The sequence below is a fragment of the Vigna unguiculata genome, chromosome 1 (assembly GCF_004118075.2).
Source record: "Vigna unguiculata cultivar IT97K-499-35 chromosome 1, ASM411807v1, whole genome shotgun sequence".
NCBI classification, from domain to species: Eukaryota; Viridiplantae; Streptophyta; class Magnoliopsida; order Fabales; family Fabaceae; genus Vigna; species Vigna unguiculata.
The window spans coordinates 21,591,308-21,606,705 of record NC_040279.1 but is presented as its reverse complement, the minus strand read 5'-3'; the positions used below and the strand labels follow the sequence as shown (position 1 = coordinate 21,606,705).

The following is a 15,398-nucleotide window of genomic DNA, read 5'->3' as shown; positions in this document are numbered from 1 at the left end:
AAAACAATTGAAATATACAGGACCATGTCCAAGACTTGTTTCTATGGTTCCTATTAAGGAATCATGAAAATCATTGTGCCTAGTATCTCTAAGGCACATGAGGATTGAGGCGTTAAGACCTTCTCTAACTAAAGGTTTAACTGCTACTTGAACACATCCTATGTGTAAATATTTGTATTTTCTGGCATGTTCAACCACTGATTGTTTTGTGAGAAGATGAAATTCATCTCCGGCTTCAAGGTCGAGCGGAATATTGTTTTCTGTTGTTTTGATTATATAATCCGAATTTCGGACATGTTTGTTTTCTTCTGGGATATACAGCTCATCATGTGGAATCTTCGGTATTTCCCAGTTATCTATTGCTTGGTTAATATCTTCAAAGCAAACTTCTTCTTCAAGATATTATTTCTTGGAGGGATTTCCTCCTGTGTTTGATTATGCTCAGTGAGCAAGTTTTGGTTTGACCTATTTGAGGTAGAAGAGGAAGAGGCAAAACTTTTAATAGAAAAACGACGGGAAAGAGATCAAAGGAGGCTACTCATTTTGTATGATATCTGGTATCTCACCGTCATTTGGTTTCATAAGGCATCATTTATCAATGTCAAGTTTCCATATATCCAATAAATCTGGTTTTACAAAAACTCTTTTTTTTTAGTCTTGGTTGCTAGATCTAAATCTTAGGACGAATATGGGTAAGATAGGCTTACTGCCCATGACTCGGGACTTACTGCTATAATTCATCTCAAGATCTAGACTAAAGGAACTAGATCTCCAGTTTGATTTATACAAAATTAAAATAAACATTAATAAATCCATATTACCAGATTTATCGTAATATATGTTAACCTAAGATTAATAAATATCACCCTACTTCCCCATCAGGCTCTGATAACAGAGGGGATGTAAAGGAGCAAAGGGGAAAAAATGTAAAGGATCACAAAGATAAGTAAGGTACTATTCAGAATAGTAACGCAAGATAATGATGCAAAATAAATAATGCGGAAATGTAAAAGAAGACCAGATTTACACGACGGTAGACCGCACAATACTAGTCGGAGGGAGAGAAGAAAAGCATATAAATAAAATCAAAACAGATTAATGAAAATAAAAGAAAACCAGAACGGCGGTAGTCCACACTGAACTGGCTAGAGGGAGAGAGAGAGAAAAATAGGGAAAACATTGGAAACCTTTATTGTTCTGAAAAGTACAAACATATTTTGGAGAAAGGAAGAAAGAAAAAGCTTACAAACTCAGAGGCCTTCTCTCTAACTTCTCTCTCTAATGTTTGAGTAAATAAAAGGGTGTCCCTAAAATAACTTCATTTTTTAGGTCTTTGACTAACAAAAATGGGGTTCCTATCCGATAATCTTGGTTTTCTATAATTGCACTAGATAGTTTGTACTTGATTTGTAATTTAGAACCATTAGATGTGCTAAGTCTTTCAGATGTTTTTTCAAAGTACCTAGTGGGGATTAATTAGGGATGTCAAAAAAATCCGTACCCGCGGGTATCCGCGGATAAAACCCGCAACGGGTAGGAAATGGATATTAAAAATGGATACCCGCTACCCGCGGTATGGGTATTTTTGATATCCGCATGTTAACGGGACGGGTACGGGTATCATAGTATCCGTACCCGTGGATACCCGTACCCGCTAAACTTTACCTTATATATATATATGTATGTATACATATATATATATATATATGTATATATACATATATATATATATATATATGTATGTATATATATATATACATACATATATATATATATATGTATGTATATATACATATATATATATATATATATATATATATATACATACATATATATATATATATACATATATATATATATATACATACATATATATATATACATATATATATATATATATATATATATTAGTAAACAACATTATGAGTCTTAATCCAATAATGGTGGTCAGATTCTTACCCCACAAATGAGTAAATTACTTCCATATACTGTGGAGGTATTGATGTGTCTCTAAGACTGGTTATGGACCAACATGGAAGGTAATGAAATTAACACTTTTACTTAGATATTTTAATTAAGTGATTGTTAGAAATTTTTACTGAACTTCTTATGTTTTAAGGCTTTTGTAGATTAAAATTGGACAGCATGAAACTTTATACAATGTTGCAAGAGGTGGACATTGATGAAGTTAGTAATTTCTTTAATATTTTATTCAAAAATAAACTACAATATAAATTGGTAGTGATTTTTTATTTGTTTGTTTTTCAAGAATCAATCGGAGAAAGGAGACTTGTTGATCTAAGCACTAATTATGGTTAAATATTTATTTTTTAAAATATTTTTGTAAATACCCGTGAATACCCGTGGATACCCGCGGATATGAAAAAAATAGACGGGTACCCGCATAACGGATACCCGACGGATATGGGTACGGATACGGGGCAAATATTTTTCCAGCAGGTAGGGTACGGGGGAACTATTACCCGTACCCTACCCGCCCCGTTGACATCCCTAGGATTAATCCTTCTAGGATAAAATTTGAATCTACACCTGTGTCAAATAGGGCAATAGTTTCTAGGACAAAGTCTTCAACTATTATCTTAATATTGATGAAGAATTTTTGTATCGTCAAACGACTAATAAGACCCAGAAAGTCTCCAAATTCTTCTTTGTTTTGTATTTCTGTTTCAAGAATTTCTTCTTGATCAGAATTCTCCTCTAAATTGGATAATATTGCATTGCAAATTGTTTGTTGTTCTTTTATTTCTTTGATCTCCTTTTTGATATTGTGGATTTTCGTCTGGAGATCCTGAATGGTTACTGGTTTAGAGGCAGATTTTTCTAACCTTTTGAAAATAGGTTTAAGATCATATCTATTTGTGACTAGTAAGTTTTTCCTAGGAAGTCTGTTCTAGGGTTTGTTTGAGCTTATTCAAATAAGTTCTTTTTTCATTGGGGTCCGGAATGGAATTAATTACTTCAAATAAAAGATCTTGCTCTTTTGTTAAAACATTCACGGTTGGAATGTTTTCATTGTCAGAGGATGATTCTTGTTCATCCTCTTGAATTTCATTGAGATTTTCTTCAGAGAGTTCTGGATCAGATTCTTCTTCGGAAGTTTCAACTAGAAAATTGTTGATCTTTTCTTCCAATTCTGGTTCTAGATTGAGGTTGCTTAATTTTCTTTTGAGTCTGCAGTATTTACTAGTATGACCTGGTTTCCTATAATTGTAGCAAATAATGCTTTTTGTTGTTGGTGGTCTAGTTTGTGTTTTGCTTTTTTTAGATTGAAATGGTTTTCTAGACCTACGAAATTTTGGTCTACTATTCTTAGGTCTGGTACTTGGAAATTGTTCTTGTTTGACAACTTTCCTAGTTTTCTTTGTAGAGCATCCTGGTATACCAAATTGCTCACAAAACGTTCCTAGTTCTTTTCTACTTTGAGATTTTTCCTTAGCAAGTTGTCTTTGGAGTTTATCGTTTTGACAAATTTCTAAGGCTGTTTTTTGCACATAAGAGATAAGTTGACCATAAGTCAAATGGTCGTAAGGAATGATATTATCAGGGGTTAAACTTCTGATTTTTTCCCTGACCTTATCTCCTAATGATCTAGGAAGTCCTGCTAAGAATTTTTCTTTCCAGAAAGGTTGTTGACTATCTTCCCTAGTGTAAATTCTTATAAGGAAAGTGCCTTTGTACCATTTGAAATCTCCTAAGGTTTTACACCTGAGATTTGATAATAATTCAGCAGACCTATCTTTCCATAAAGATGGATCTCCTATGAAGTGTTGGGCTATTGTAAACACTAGAGTGTTGACAGCATCTGGGATGGTTTCACCATTATTATAAATTGGATCACCATTATCATCTATTTTGACAGCTAAAAAGATATCAGACTTTTGGGCTTCCGTGAGATATTGATCCCACCAACCCTTTAATTGGCCGGTAAAACTAGATACTATAATACTGGCTATGGCTTCTTCTGTGGAATCATGGGCTGTTTGGTAGGCCGTACAAACCATGGTCATGTGTTGTAACATTTGCATGATATTGTACTCAGATTTGCCATCAATGTTCCATTCATAAACATTGTTGGTGTTGAATCCATTTGTTTTTGTGCTTGTATCTTCCATAGTAAGATCCAAGGTTGTTGGTTTAGTTAAACTTTTCCATTGCTTGTTTGCAATGACTAAGATTGGATTGATTTGTGAAGGAGTATTAGGTTCAGATTCATTATATGAGCTTTATTCTAGGACGGCTATGGTTTTTGTAGGTTGTCTAATTTTGAGTTTTGAAGAAGTTTCTTCGGTGGGTTGAGGAGTATCTAGAACAACTGTCGTTAGTAAATTATTAATTTTATTTAATAATTCACCATGATTTTGATCAGAAGTGGCTTTAGCTTTTAATAGGTTTTGTTTAGCCTTCTGACTTATTTTGAAAGGTTTGAACAAAGGTTTTTCTAATTATTTTGAGGTAGATGCTTGCCCTGAAGAACTACCTATTTTTAGAAGTTCAAGTTTTGGAGAGATTATTTTTTCTCCTAATACTTGGAGATATTTGTTTGTATAATTGGCCTGTTCCATAAGGCTTTTGATATCCTTTGAAGAAAGTTCTTCATTTAAGTCTTTGGTTTTAAAGGGTGCAGCTATTACTGGATTTCCCTTATCATCCCTAAGGTTAGGGAGTTGGTATTGTATTTTTGGAGGTAGTTCGGTTTGAACCTTTTCTCCATCCTTGAGATGCCATATCGTGATGATATTAGTGGTTTTGAAATCTATGATTTCTTCTTGGAAAGGATATTTTATATTGTTTTTGATGGTATAAGCATGAAACCAATCAAAAAATGGGATATTTAGTTTTACCTTTTCAAGAAAATTGTAATAGATTTCTTGAATAATAACTCTTTTAGAATTTTGGTAATTTTTAAAAAACCAATTTCTTTGGAATGTAAAGGAGCAAAGGGGCAAATACAAATATTTAGATTTATAATATTTAGATTTATTAGAAAACCCATCACCAAACAAATCAATCTTATTCAACAAAAATCAAATCAAATCAATTTTTTAAAAGAAGAAATTTCTTTTAAAAATATTGATTTCCAATTAAGCTTGCCCCAAATTCAACAAAATATCAAAAAAGTGCTCCATGGGATTAATCTATATATATACTGAGATTAATTTTATTATACATCTAATTTCTATTTCACTTACATGTGCAAGTTTTGTTTCCATGGGAGTTGATACAATTAGTGATGTCCCTACTAATGATCTTGTTGATTCCCCAACACTTCCATTACCATACATTAAACAACTATCTTTTTTTATATCTTTGAAGCCATATACCTATTTGCAACATATTAAAGATTTTTTTTTTTTTTACAAATGGCCAAATTAAAATGAGATGTTTGATAACATTGTTGTTGAGACTATAAGTTAACACCACTAAACTATAAAAACTTAATGACTTATAAAGTGGCAAAAAACGAAGTTAATAAATTAGTTCTTATAAACCTACCTAAAGATTTAGGAAAATAAAATACAATTAAAAGAGAAAGGTAAATAAAATAAAGAACTAGTCTGAAACTAAAGCCAAGCACACACCTATAACAAGATAAATAGTTATACTAAAATTAACATGCAAAAATAAAAATATAAAATATAAAACTACATGTCTAATGCAATTACAAAATGAACAAATGTTAATGAGATGTAAAAAAATGCAAAAGATTATATGCCTACAAATCTACAAAGATGTGCCCAAAAGAATTAAAATGCAAATGTTTATGATATGCCAAGATGATTGTGAGGCTATATTAGATAAAAAGAATGAATTTTTTACAAATGAATTAAATAAAATCAAATAGCAATCAAACCGATAAACAATAGATAAAAGACTTAAACAATGACAATGAAATATGTTGATTCCTACTACTTTTTCTAAAAGGATTCATCATTAGTTTTCTAAGATTATTATTCAATTGATTTTTTTTAGATTAACAATATGAAATTTAACTAAGTAACTTCTCAATTAAATATTTATATACATAATCATGTATATTCTTTTTACCTCTTTTATCAAGTAAAGCACAAATTAATCAAAGTAATTTATTGGTTAATTTCAATTAAAGTCTTTACCTTTAATCGAAGTAACTTCTCAATTATTGACAAAAACACATTCAATCACATGAAAGTTTATAACTTTAATCAAAGTGACTTCTCAATTAAAATTAAAAATCCTTTGACTCATATGTTGTTATGTTATCTAGATTTAACAACATGCTAACTTACTACAATTTAAAATCATTACTTATACATGATTAGGAGATAAAAGACATAGATAACAATAAATCACAATAATAAACAAAAGAACAAACAATTTATTCTATTTAACCTCAGAATCTAGTTAAGAAATCACAACAAAGTTAATCCTTATGGCTTAACACTCCATAAAGGATAAAAATAACATAAAAAATAGAAGAATAGAGAGGGGAGGGTAAAAGACATGGCCGAAATTGGGCCCCAAAAATAGTTCAAAGACGTCCTTGTATAGAAATGAATCGTACCACTTTTCTGTAATTTTTGTTGATTAAATCTTCTTTCTATTAATATAATCTCCACCAAATATTCTTTTCATAAATCTAATATATCCATGATATTTTTTATTGTTGTAAGATTTGAAAAGATTTTGACACATTTGAAAAGATTTGAAAAGATAGATTTGGCCCAAATCATATCTTATCGTAAAGATTATTGCATCATCAAAGTTCTTGTAGTGGAAAATATGGAGAAATCTCACAGTTCGATTTTTGTTGGGGATACTTCCAATTTTGCTAAGCCAATTTCTTCCTTGTGTTGGATGGTGTTGGGTGCCACTTCACCATTCAATAAGTATTATAGGCGCCCAGAATGTTCGTTGGGTGAGTTAGATTTTTTTACTGTCCTCTTTTCTTCACTTTTTCATGCTCTTTTTTGCCATTTTCATGTGATACTTTGACATGATTTCTTGTTACTTTGATTATTTTTCATTTTTTACATTATCTTGAAGGTTTCATGAAGTTATGATCAATTTATTTTCACGCCTCTCATAAGCTTAATTTAGTTACAAATGTATCAATACACATCAAAACATTCAAAGATCATTTATGCAACAAAAGAAAATATTTTTAACATGTTTTATATCACAAGCTCAATAAACCTCATTAAAACAATATTTTAAGCACAAAAATAAATTAATAATCCAAGCTTAAAGGTTAAGATCATAAATTTGCACTTATTAATATCTTTTTTCTTTTAATCTTCTTCCCTTGTAGCTATTTATATTACCAATACCTTTTCATTGAGCATTTTCTAGATTTCAAGTATGGAAGATGAAATAGTATTTTATTTGCATATATTTCACGTAGAGCAAATGAAAAGCTTGTTAAGCTTATGATAATGCTTAATTTTTATGTTGTGAACTTGAGTGTATACACAATCATAAACGAGAGAAAATAATGATACACATTCTTTGAGAATTTTATCATATACGATACATGTCTTAATTTGATAGTAATTCTTGTTTACTTTTATGTTTTGGAATAGATTTTTTATCGTCCTGATTCTTTAATATTTTAAATGTATGATTCATTTTATATTTTTCTCATATAATTTTTCTATTAGGATCTATTGGAAAGTTGACTTTCTTGTGTTATCTTTAGTGTTCATATTTTCTTTCCATATTTTTCTTTTACTTGGAACTCCATCTAGATGTAGGAATGTCGAAAAAATCCATATCCGCAAGTATTTGCAGATAAAAACTGCAACGGGTAGAAAATGAATATTGCATATGGATATTCGTGGGTAACATGTACGAATATTTTTTATACCTGCATATTAACGGGACGGGTACGTGTATCATAGTATCCGTACCCGTGAATATTTGTACATGTTATACTCTAATTTAAATTAAAAATAAATTAAAGAAACATGATTAAAATATTAATACATTGATTTTGAATGGATTATTTTTTATCAATTGGTTTTAAAAAAAATTCATTTCTTTGTAAAGTCATTCAACACTATTTAAATGAATTATTTGGACTTTGTTTGAGATTTATGAATGTTATGTATTGTATTTTATTTGAATTTACGATTAAAATATGTTGTTAAATATTTTAAATTATTTTTTTTAAATACCCGCAGGTACCCGTGGATATTAAAAAAATATGTGAGTAGCCGTATAACGGATATCCGCATGGATATGAAGATGGGTATAGGTGGATATTTACCTAGCGAATAGGGTACAGAGGAGATACTACCTGTACTCTACCCGCTTCGTTGACGTCCCTACTTAAGTGTGGAAAAATTAGATGACATATATTTATAGTTTTATTGTACATTAAAAACACTTCTAATATGCTTTATTTTTAGTTTTAAAATTCTTTTAGAAGTAATAATTAGATTCAATGTACATATTTACTTTAATTTTGTATTTTAAACTAGTTTGACATTTATTGATTATTTTTGCCATAACTTTTTATGTAGATGTTATTTTTTGTTTATTAGCTGCATCATATTCTACATATTCTACATTTGTGGGACTTTAAAATAGACATAGGATTTGATAGATTTGGAGTCTTCTATTATTATTTTTTAAGTTAAAACAAATTTGTTGAAGTTTTGTAAAAGAATTCATGTGAATTCATTTTTTCTTTTTTGATTTAGATTTTTGTAATTGAGCTTATGGATATAATTAGAGCTCACATTTAGGTTCATGATTAATTTATATTACAATGCATGTAAATATAGCCTAAATGTGTTCTAAAAGGGAAAAAAATAAACTATTTATTTTTCAATTAATTGGGAATCAATTGAATAATGATTTGATAATTAAATACAAATTATATCGTATGATATTTTGACAGTGATTCATATTACTAATTGAATAGATTAATTGTTCAAATTTGGATCTAGATTTTTAAAGAACTATGATAAAGGAATGGTTTGATTCTTTAATATGTGAATTGATCTTTCATCTTCTTGTTTGATGATTTCAATATTTATTTTCATTTTCAATTCATTTTAAATCCTTAGACTTCCAAAATAAGTAGTATGGAAAGAATATTAAAGATCAAATACAATCCTCTGATAATCGACCTTGGTTATGCTTTATAATGCTTTGTGTGGTAAATAAACTTTTTCTATCTCCCAGTTATTAGCTAAATTATAAGAAATCAACTTACAAATATTTATATATATCAACTCACAAAGTGTATTACTAAAAGTTACCTTATCACTACCTTAATTTCACTTAGCGATTCCCAAATTACTGAATTGATTCACCCCAAAGAGAAAGGTTGGAAATTAGGATATTTAACAAACCATATTTGCTAAGAGTAATACACAGGGTTGAGAGGATTAGTTCTGGAGACAAAAAAACTTGATTTTTTTTTTTATAAGACTAAAAGGGTTAAGCCAATTTGAAAACAAGGCTTAGCATATGGTACATGGCTAAGAAAACTTCAAAGGGTTGAGCAAATTGTGTAGAAAAACTTCCCAATTCATTTTTTCATAATTTCGCTTATTGAAAGCAAATGCGTTGAGCAAATTTCGCCAACAAAGACATTTTAAAGCTAAGTATAAAAAGGCTAATTTTGGATACTGCACTTAACCTAGAGAGATGTTGTACACTCAAATAGTTAGGAATGACTTTATGCTATTGTGTCAAAAATAATGTAAGTATGAGTCAAAGTCTCACATTAAAAAGAAAAGACAAAGTTAAACATTAGATAAGATAAAAAGTACATAATCCTATTACCTTAAAATTTTGAAGTAAAAAGATGTAATATATATATATATATATATATATATATATATATATATATATATATATATATAACCACAATTTTTAAATGATTATAATCCAACCCTATAAAAAATATAAACCCAAACAGTTGTTATAAGCTAAAAATAAAAATGATAATATCTGTAATATTTGTTGATTAATATAACCTTTCGTAGTTTGCAAAGAAAAATGGTATTGTTATTATCTTTTATTACATATTGCATATATTTTTGGCTATCTTTGTAAGAAAAAAAAAAAGTTTTACAGTGAATGTATTTTGCAAAATTATTTGATGAACCCAATATAACATCTTTTGGGATATTCTATGAGAAGCTTTCCAAATGCTTCAAAGCTCTACTCCAATCTCCATTTCTTAACCTATTTTTCACATTCATGTTGTTCAAGGTTGTAGAATACCTTGTAAATATTCCTTTAAAGCATGTCTTTGATTTTAAAGCCACCTCCTATGCTTGAAAACTTCACCAACTCTAATGTGGATAATTACAACCAAAGGGTAAGTGAAAGGAAATAGACTAAAAGTGCAGAAAATAGAAAAATAATGAGCAATCTAATGAATTCAATGATGAAGTGTTAAGCTCAGAGGGACCATTACTTTAGGGGATATCTTATTTTTGGTTCTCATTTCTCATGGTTATTTTGACACCTAAATTACATTATCCTAACAACAAACACTGCAAAAAAAAAATGTGTTTTATTGACCATCTATTTTGGTCGTTAAATGACAAAAAATCGTTCGTAAATCATTTAGTGATCGAAATAGAGACTAAAAAGAACTAGTGGCAAAAACCCTAGTCGCAAATCATTTAGCGATCAAATAGATATTTGGTCGCTAAATAACTACTAAAATTATAGTCGCTAATTGGTCACTAAAAGGATTGGTCGCGTTTAACTTTTGGAGACCAATTTAGTAACCAAAAATTTCGTAGCTGATTCGGTGGCTATTATTAAAAATTTAGCAACCCTTTTTTTGGTTGCTAATGACAAAAAAATATCTATGATTTTAAACTAGTTTGGTCGCTAATTCGGTCACAAATGTGATAAAATAACGACCATTTTTTTTTCGATCACTAATAATGAACGGTGTTTTTTCTAATGAAATTTCTTTTTGGTCGCTAAATCGGTGGCAAAAACTAGAAATGTATAGCTACGAATATATTTTGGTGACTAAATCAGTGGCTAAATCAATGACAAAAAAAAAAAAATCAGCAACAATATCTTTTATGGCTACATTTGAATACATAAATTTACCTGCTTATACACAATATTTAAACATTTAATTATACTAAACAACAATCAAGTCAAATATATAATGTATTAAAGACTAATAATATACACAATATTTAAACGAAAAGTATGAATAACAATATTTAGAATTAAAAATACCAAGCATACTTGTAAAACGAAAAACATTCAAACTTATAAAAAGATTTTCCAGTCATAAAATGTGCTATTCTCAAAATTTCATATACGAAAATTTCAATCCATCTATGCTTCTAGCATCACCTAACAAAAAACAAAAAAATGGGCTTTAAGTGAAAAAAATAAGCAACAGTAAGAAAAGTGACAGTGTGTGGTGTTACAGAGCATAACAAAGATTTGAAGCAGTGGTTGTATGCAAGAATGGTGCGGTGGGAAAGTGGCAGAGCATAAACTTGAAGCGGAGGTACATTAGTGTTATAAAGTGAGAATATAAGCAGGAGTTCAGAAGAATAGGGGGTTATAAAATCTTCAAACATATTTCTTCTTCTCAAAATAATCCAGAACCCACACCACACACTACCACCAACACAAACCAAACTAACCTCGCTTGAAGAAAACGAAGAGACCAAAATTTGTGGCTCTAAACTGTCATTTTTTTCTCTTTCTGAAGGAACATGAGTGTGGCAGTCGTGAAAGGGAATTGAAGAGTATGTGAAATGGAAAAAAAATTAAAGACAAAAACTAAGTTTCGAATAGTTGCTAGGCATTGAAGAGTCTGTGAAAGGGAAAAAAATTAAAGACAAAAGCTAAGTTTCGAATAACAGCTGGGCATTGAAGAGTCTGTCAAAGGGAAAAAAAGTTTAAAACAGGAAAAGTATTTGAAAAGGAGAGAAAACTAGATTTTGGCACAGGCGTAATAAATTTTAGATACAATTTTTTATTCACTACTACAAATTCTCATATTATATGAAAATTTTCTTGCAAATCTATTAAAAAAATTTGCAAGAAAGGGCTTTTTCCTGCTATTTTTTCTAAGAATTTTAATTGGCAGCTAATTCCTTCGTGGGTAATTATTTCCTACAAAATTATAAAATTCGCAAGTATTTCTTACAAAATTTGTTACAAAAAATATTTTATACAAAATATTTTGCAAAAAAATTGGCAGCAATTTCTTACAAATTTATTTTTCATAACAAAATTTATAAATATTTTCCCTACAAAAAAAATTCAAAACAAAATTGACAGAAAATATGAGTTTTTTAGTAGTGATTTTTAATAAAAAAAATTAATTGTTTGTATCATTTAAACGCACACATAATTATTTTGAATTTCATTAATGATTATCATTAACTGCTTCGATTATGTAATTATTCATTAATATGATTTAATTCATAATATTATATTAATATTTTTTATATATGTTTTTCCGGTACACGTTATCTCATTATTATTGTATTTTTTTTTGGTTTTTAAATTCTTAGAATCCACTTAGCATCCACTTTGGTGACTTTAATTTTTTTTAATTACTTTATATCATATAGAGTTGGAGTTGGTTTAAAGGACGCTTAATAGCGTCCCATTTTTAGCGGACTCTTGTTTATGGTAGCTAATCAATGTAATTCTTATAATGAATTAAATTGTAATGTGATAGAGAAAAAGTTAGAGAATCCAACATATATTAATTAATATTATATACCAATTAAACTTTAGAATATGATACAAACCAACTTTCATTCTAGGTATATATCTTCATAACATGGATTTGAAACTAACATTTTCATTCAATTTTTTCCATTCAGTATAATCAAGTAAAAGGAATTTAGAAATTATGGTATAAACTTTGAAGAATGTAGAATGAAGATAATAATCATTGATTAATCATTAATTCTTAATTATTTAATAACTAGTGAATGTGAATTGTTTACTAAGCATTAAGATACCGAGAATCAGTCAACTGTCACTTGTCTAGCCCATTTAAACCAAAATATTTACTAAATTCAAAATTAGTGAGAATCAATTCAAAACTTAAATAAAATTCATATTTATCTAAGGCAAGCACTACTACAAATTCTCATATTATATGGGAATTTTCTTGCAAATTTTTTTAACAAATTTGCAAGAAAAGACTTTTTCCTGCTATTTTTTCTAAGAATTTTAATTGGCAGGTAATTCCTTCATGGGTAATTATTTCCTACAAAATTATAAAATTCGCAAGTATTTCTTACAAAATTTGTTGCGAAAAGTGTTTTATACAAAATATTTTGCAAAAAAATTGGTAGCAATTTCCTGCAATTTTTTTTTCATAACAAAATTTATAAGTATTTCCTACAAAAAAAATTCAAAATAAAATTGGCAGAGAATATGAGTTTTTTAGTAGTGAAGAGAGCAAACAAAATATGGTGTTCCTAAACTATAACAATCAAATTGCATTGCATCTAAGTTCAATAATTAGCTATCAACACAATTAAGCAGCAAAGAAAAATGAAGAAACAAAAAAGGAATTACGAAGTGAAGGGAGCGCGACGTTACGTCTGTCGTGGGCGACCGTCGCTATTATGGGTGACCGTAGCCTAGTTACCTTCACAGCTGTTAGGAGATAAAAGATTAACGATTAGGGCAAAACGACAACGAGAAAAGAAATGTGGTGGTGGTGGTGAAGGTGGTGGTAGTGATAGTGGTGGTGATGGTGGTGGGGGCAATGATGGTGGTGCTGATGTTGGTGGTGGTAGTGGTTCTAATGGTAGTGGAGTATTTTTTAAAGATATTATTTTTCTTTAAGTGTTGACAAAATGTAAAAATACATAATTTAATTAATTATAATTTATATTAAATAAATAATATTTTAGCTATTGAAAATATTAAGTAACTACTTAATATAGTAAATATATTTTATAATATAATACTTTATTTGGTGACTAAATTGGTGGCTAAAGTATTAGATACTGGATAATATTTTAGTGAGCGAAAAATATTCGGTGACTAACTAATATATTTAACATATTTTATAAAATAATATTTCTTTCGGTCGCTAAATCGATGACTAAAACATTACATATTAAATATTGTTTTAGTGACAAAAAATATTCGGGAGCTAATTATCATATTAAATATATTTTACAAAAATTAATTTATTTTGGTCGCTAAATCGGTGGCTAAAATATTATATATTAAATAATATTTTAGCGACCGAAAGTATTTGGTAGCTAATTACCATATTAAATATATTTTACAAAATAAAATTTATTTTGGTCGCTAAATCGGTGGCTAAAATATTAGATATTAAATAATATTTTAGCGATCGAAAGTCTTTGTGGCTAATTACCATATTAAATATATTTTACAAAATAAAATTTATTTCGATCGCTAGATCGGTGGCTAAAACATTACATATTAAATAATGTTTAGCGACCGAAAATATTCGATGACTAATTACCATATTAAATATATTTTGCAAAATAACATTTATTTTGGTCACTAAATCGGTGGCTAAACTATAATATTTAGAGACTAAAAGTTTTCGATGGCTATTTTAGTCGCTATAGTAATGAATATTATTGTACATTTATTTGGTCACTAAATCGGTAATTATTTGTGACTACTATGAATCAGTGTTATTTCTATCATAATTTGCGACTAAATTATTTCAATGGCTAATATTGATGGCTAAATTGCATTTTTTTTAGTAGTGAAATATAATTAATGAAATTAAACTTGTTTTGCGTTTGATAAGTCTCTTTTGTTTATCTTGCTCTTATTTTTGTTGAATATTTTATACAATATGCTTTGATTATTAAGCCATCGTAAAAGGGGAGGTTGTTAAACCAAATATGATTACGTATCCTTACTTTTGATGTTAACGAGTAATTGAGCATGTTTAAAGTATTAGATGGTGGATTTGATATTTCATTTATAATCTTACAAACAAAGTTTCGGTATGCTGACATGTAAATGATAGGATTTGCACAACTTTATTTTATGCAATTATACTTTTTTTATATATATATATTTTTTTATATTTGACATAGAAGAAAATAAAATATGAATCCTTATGACTCAATAAGTCATTGATAATATCATGTTTATATTTCTAAATTTTTTACTTGTATAAGAAAATATTATTTAATTAATATTTAAAATAGTTAGGGAATGAATACAGTTGCAGATGTAAGTATTTTTATTATTAAATAGAATGAGAATGAAACAAAAATTGCATACTCATAAATATAATGATGTGAATGAGAATGAATTCCTATTTCAAATATAAGCATAATAAAAAGATAGTAAAACTCATACTCATCCTACCTTCTTGTTATCTTGTTATCCCTGCCTTAAGCTTTGGTATTTTCACTTCAGCT

The 15,398-nt window shown here is 28.7% G+C and overlaps 1 protein-coding gene across 1 annotated transcript; it reads right to left on the bottom strand.

The window, feature by feature from the left end:
- Positions 1–2,897: 2,897 nt before the first annotated feature.
- Positions 2,898–4,133, bottom strand: LOC114189636. The gene has a single exon (XM_028078263.1). It carries the CDS (start codon positions 4,131–4,133, stop codon positions 2,898–2,900), a length of 1,236 nt encoding a protein of 411 aa, XP_027934064.1.
- Between the last annotated feature and the right edge of the window lie 11,265 nt (positions 4,134–15,398).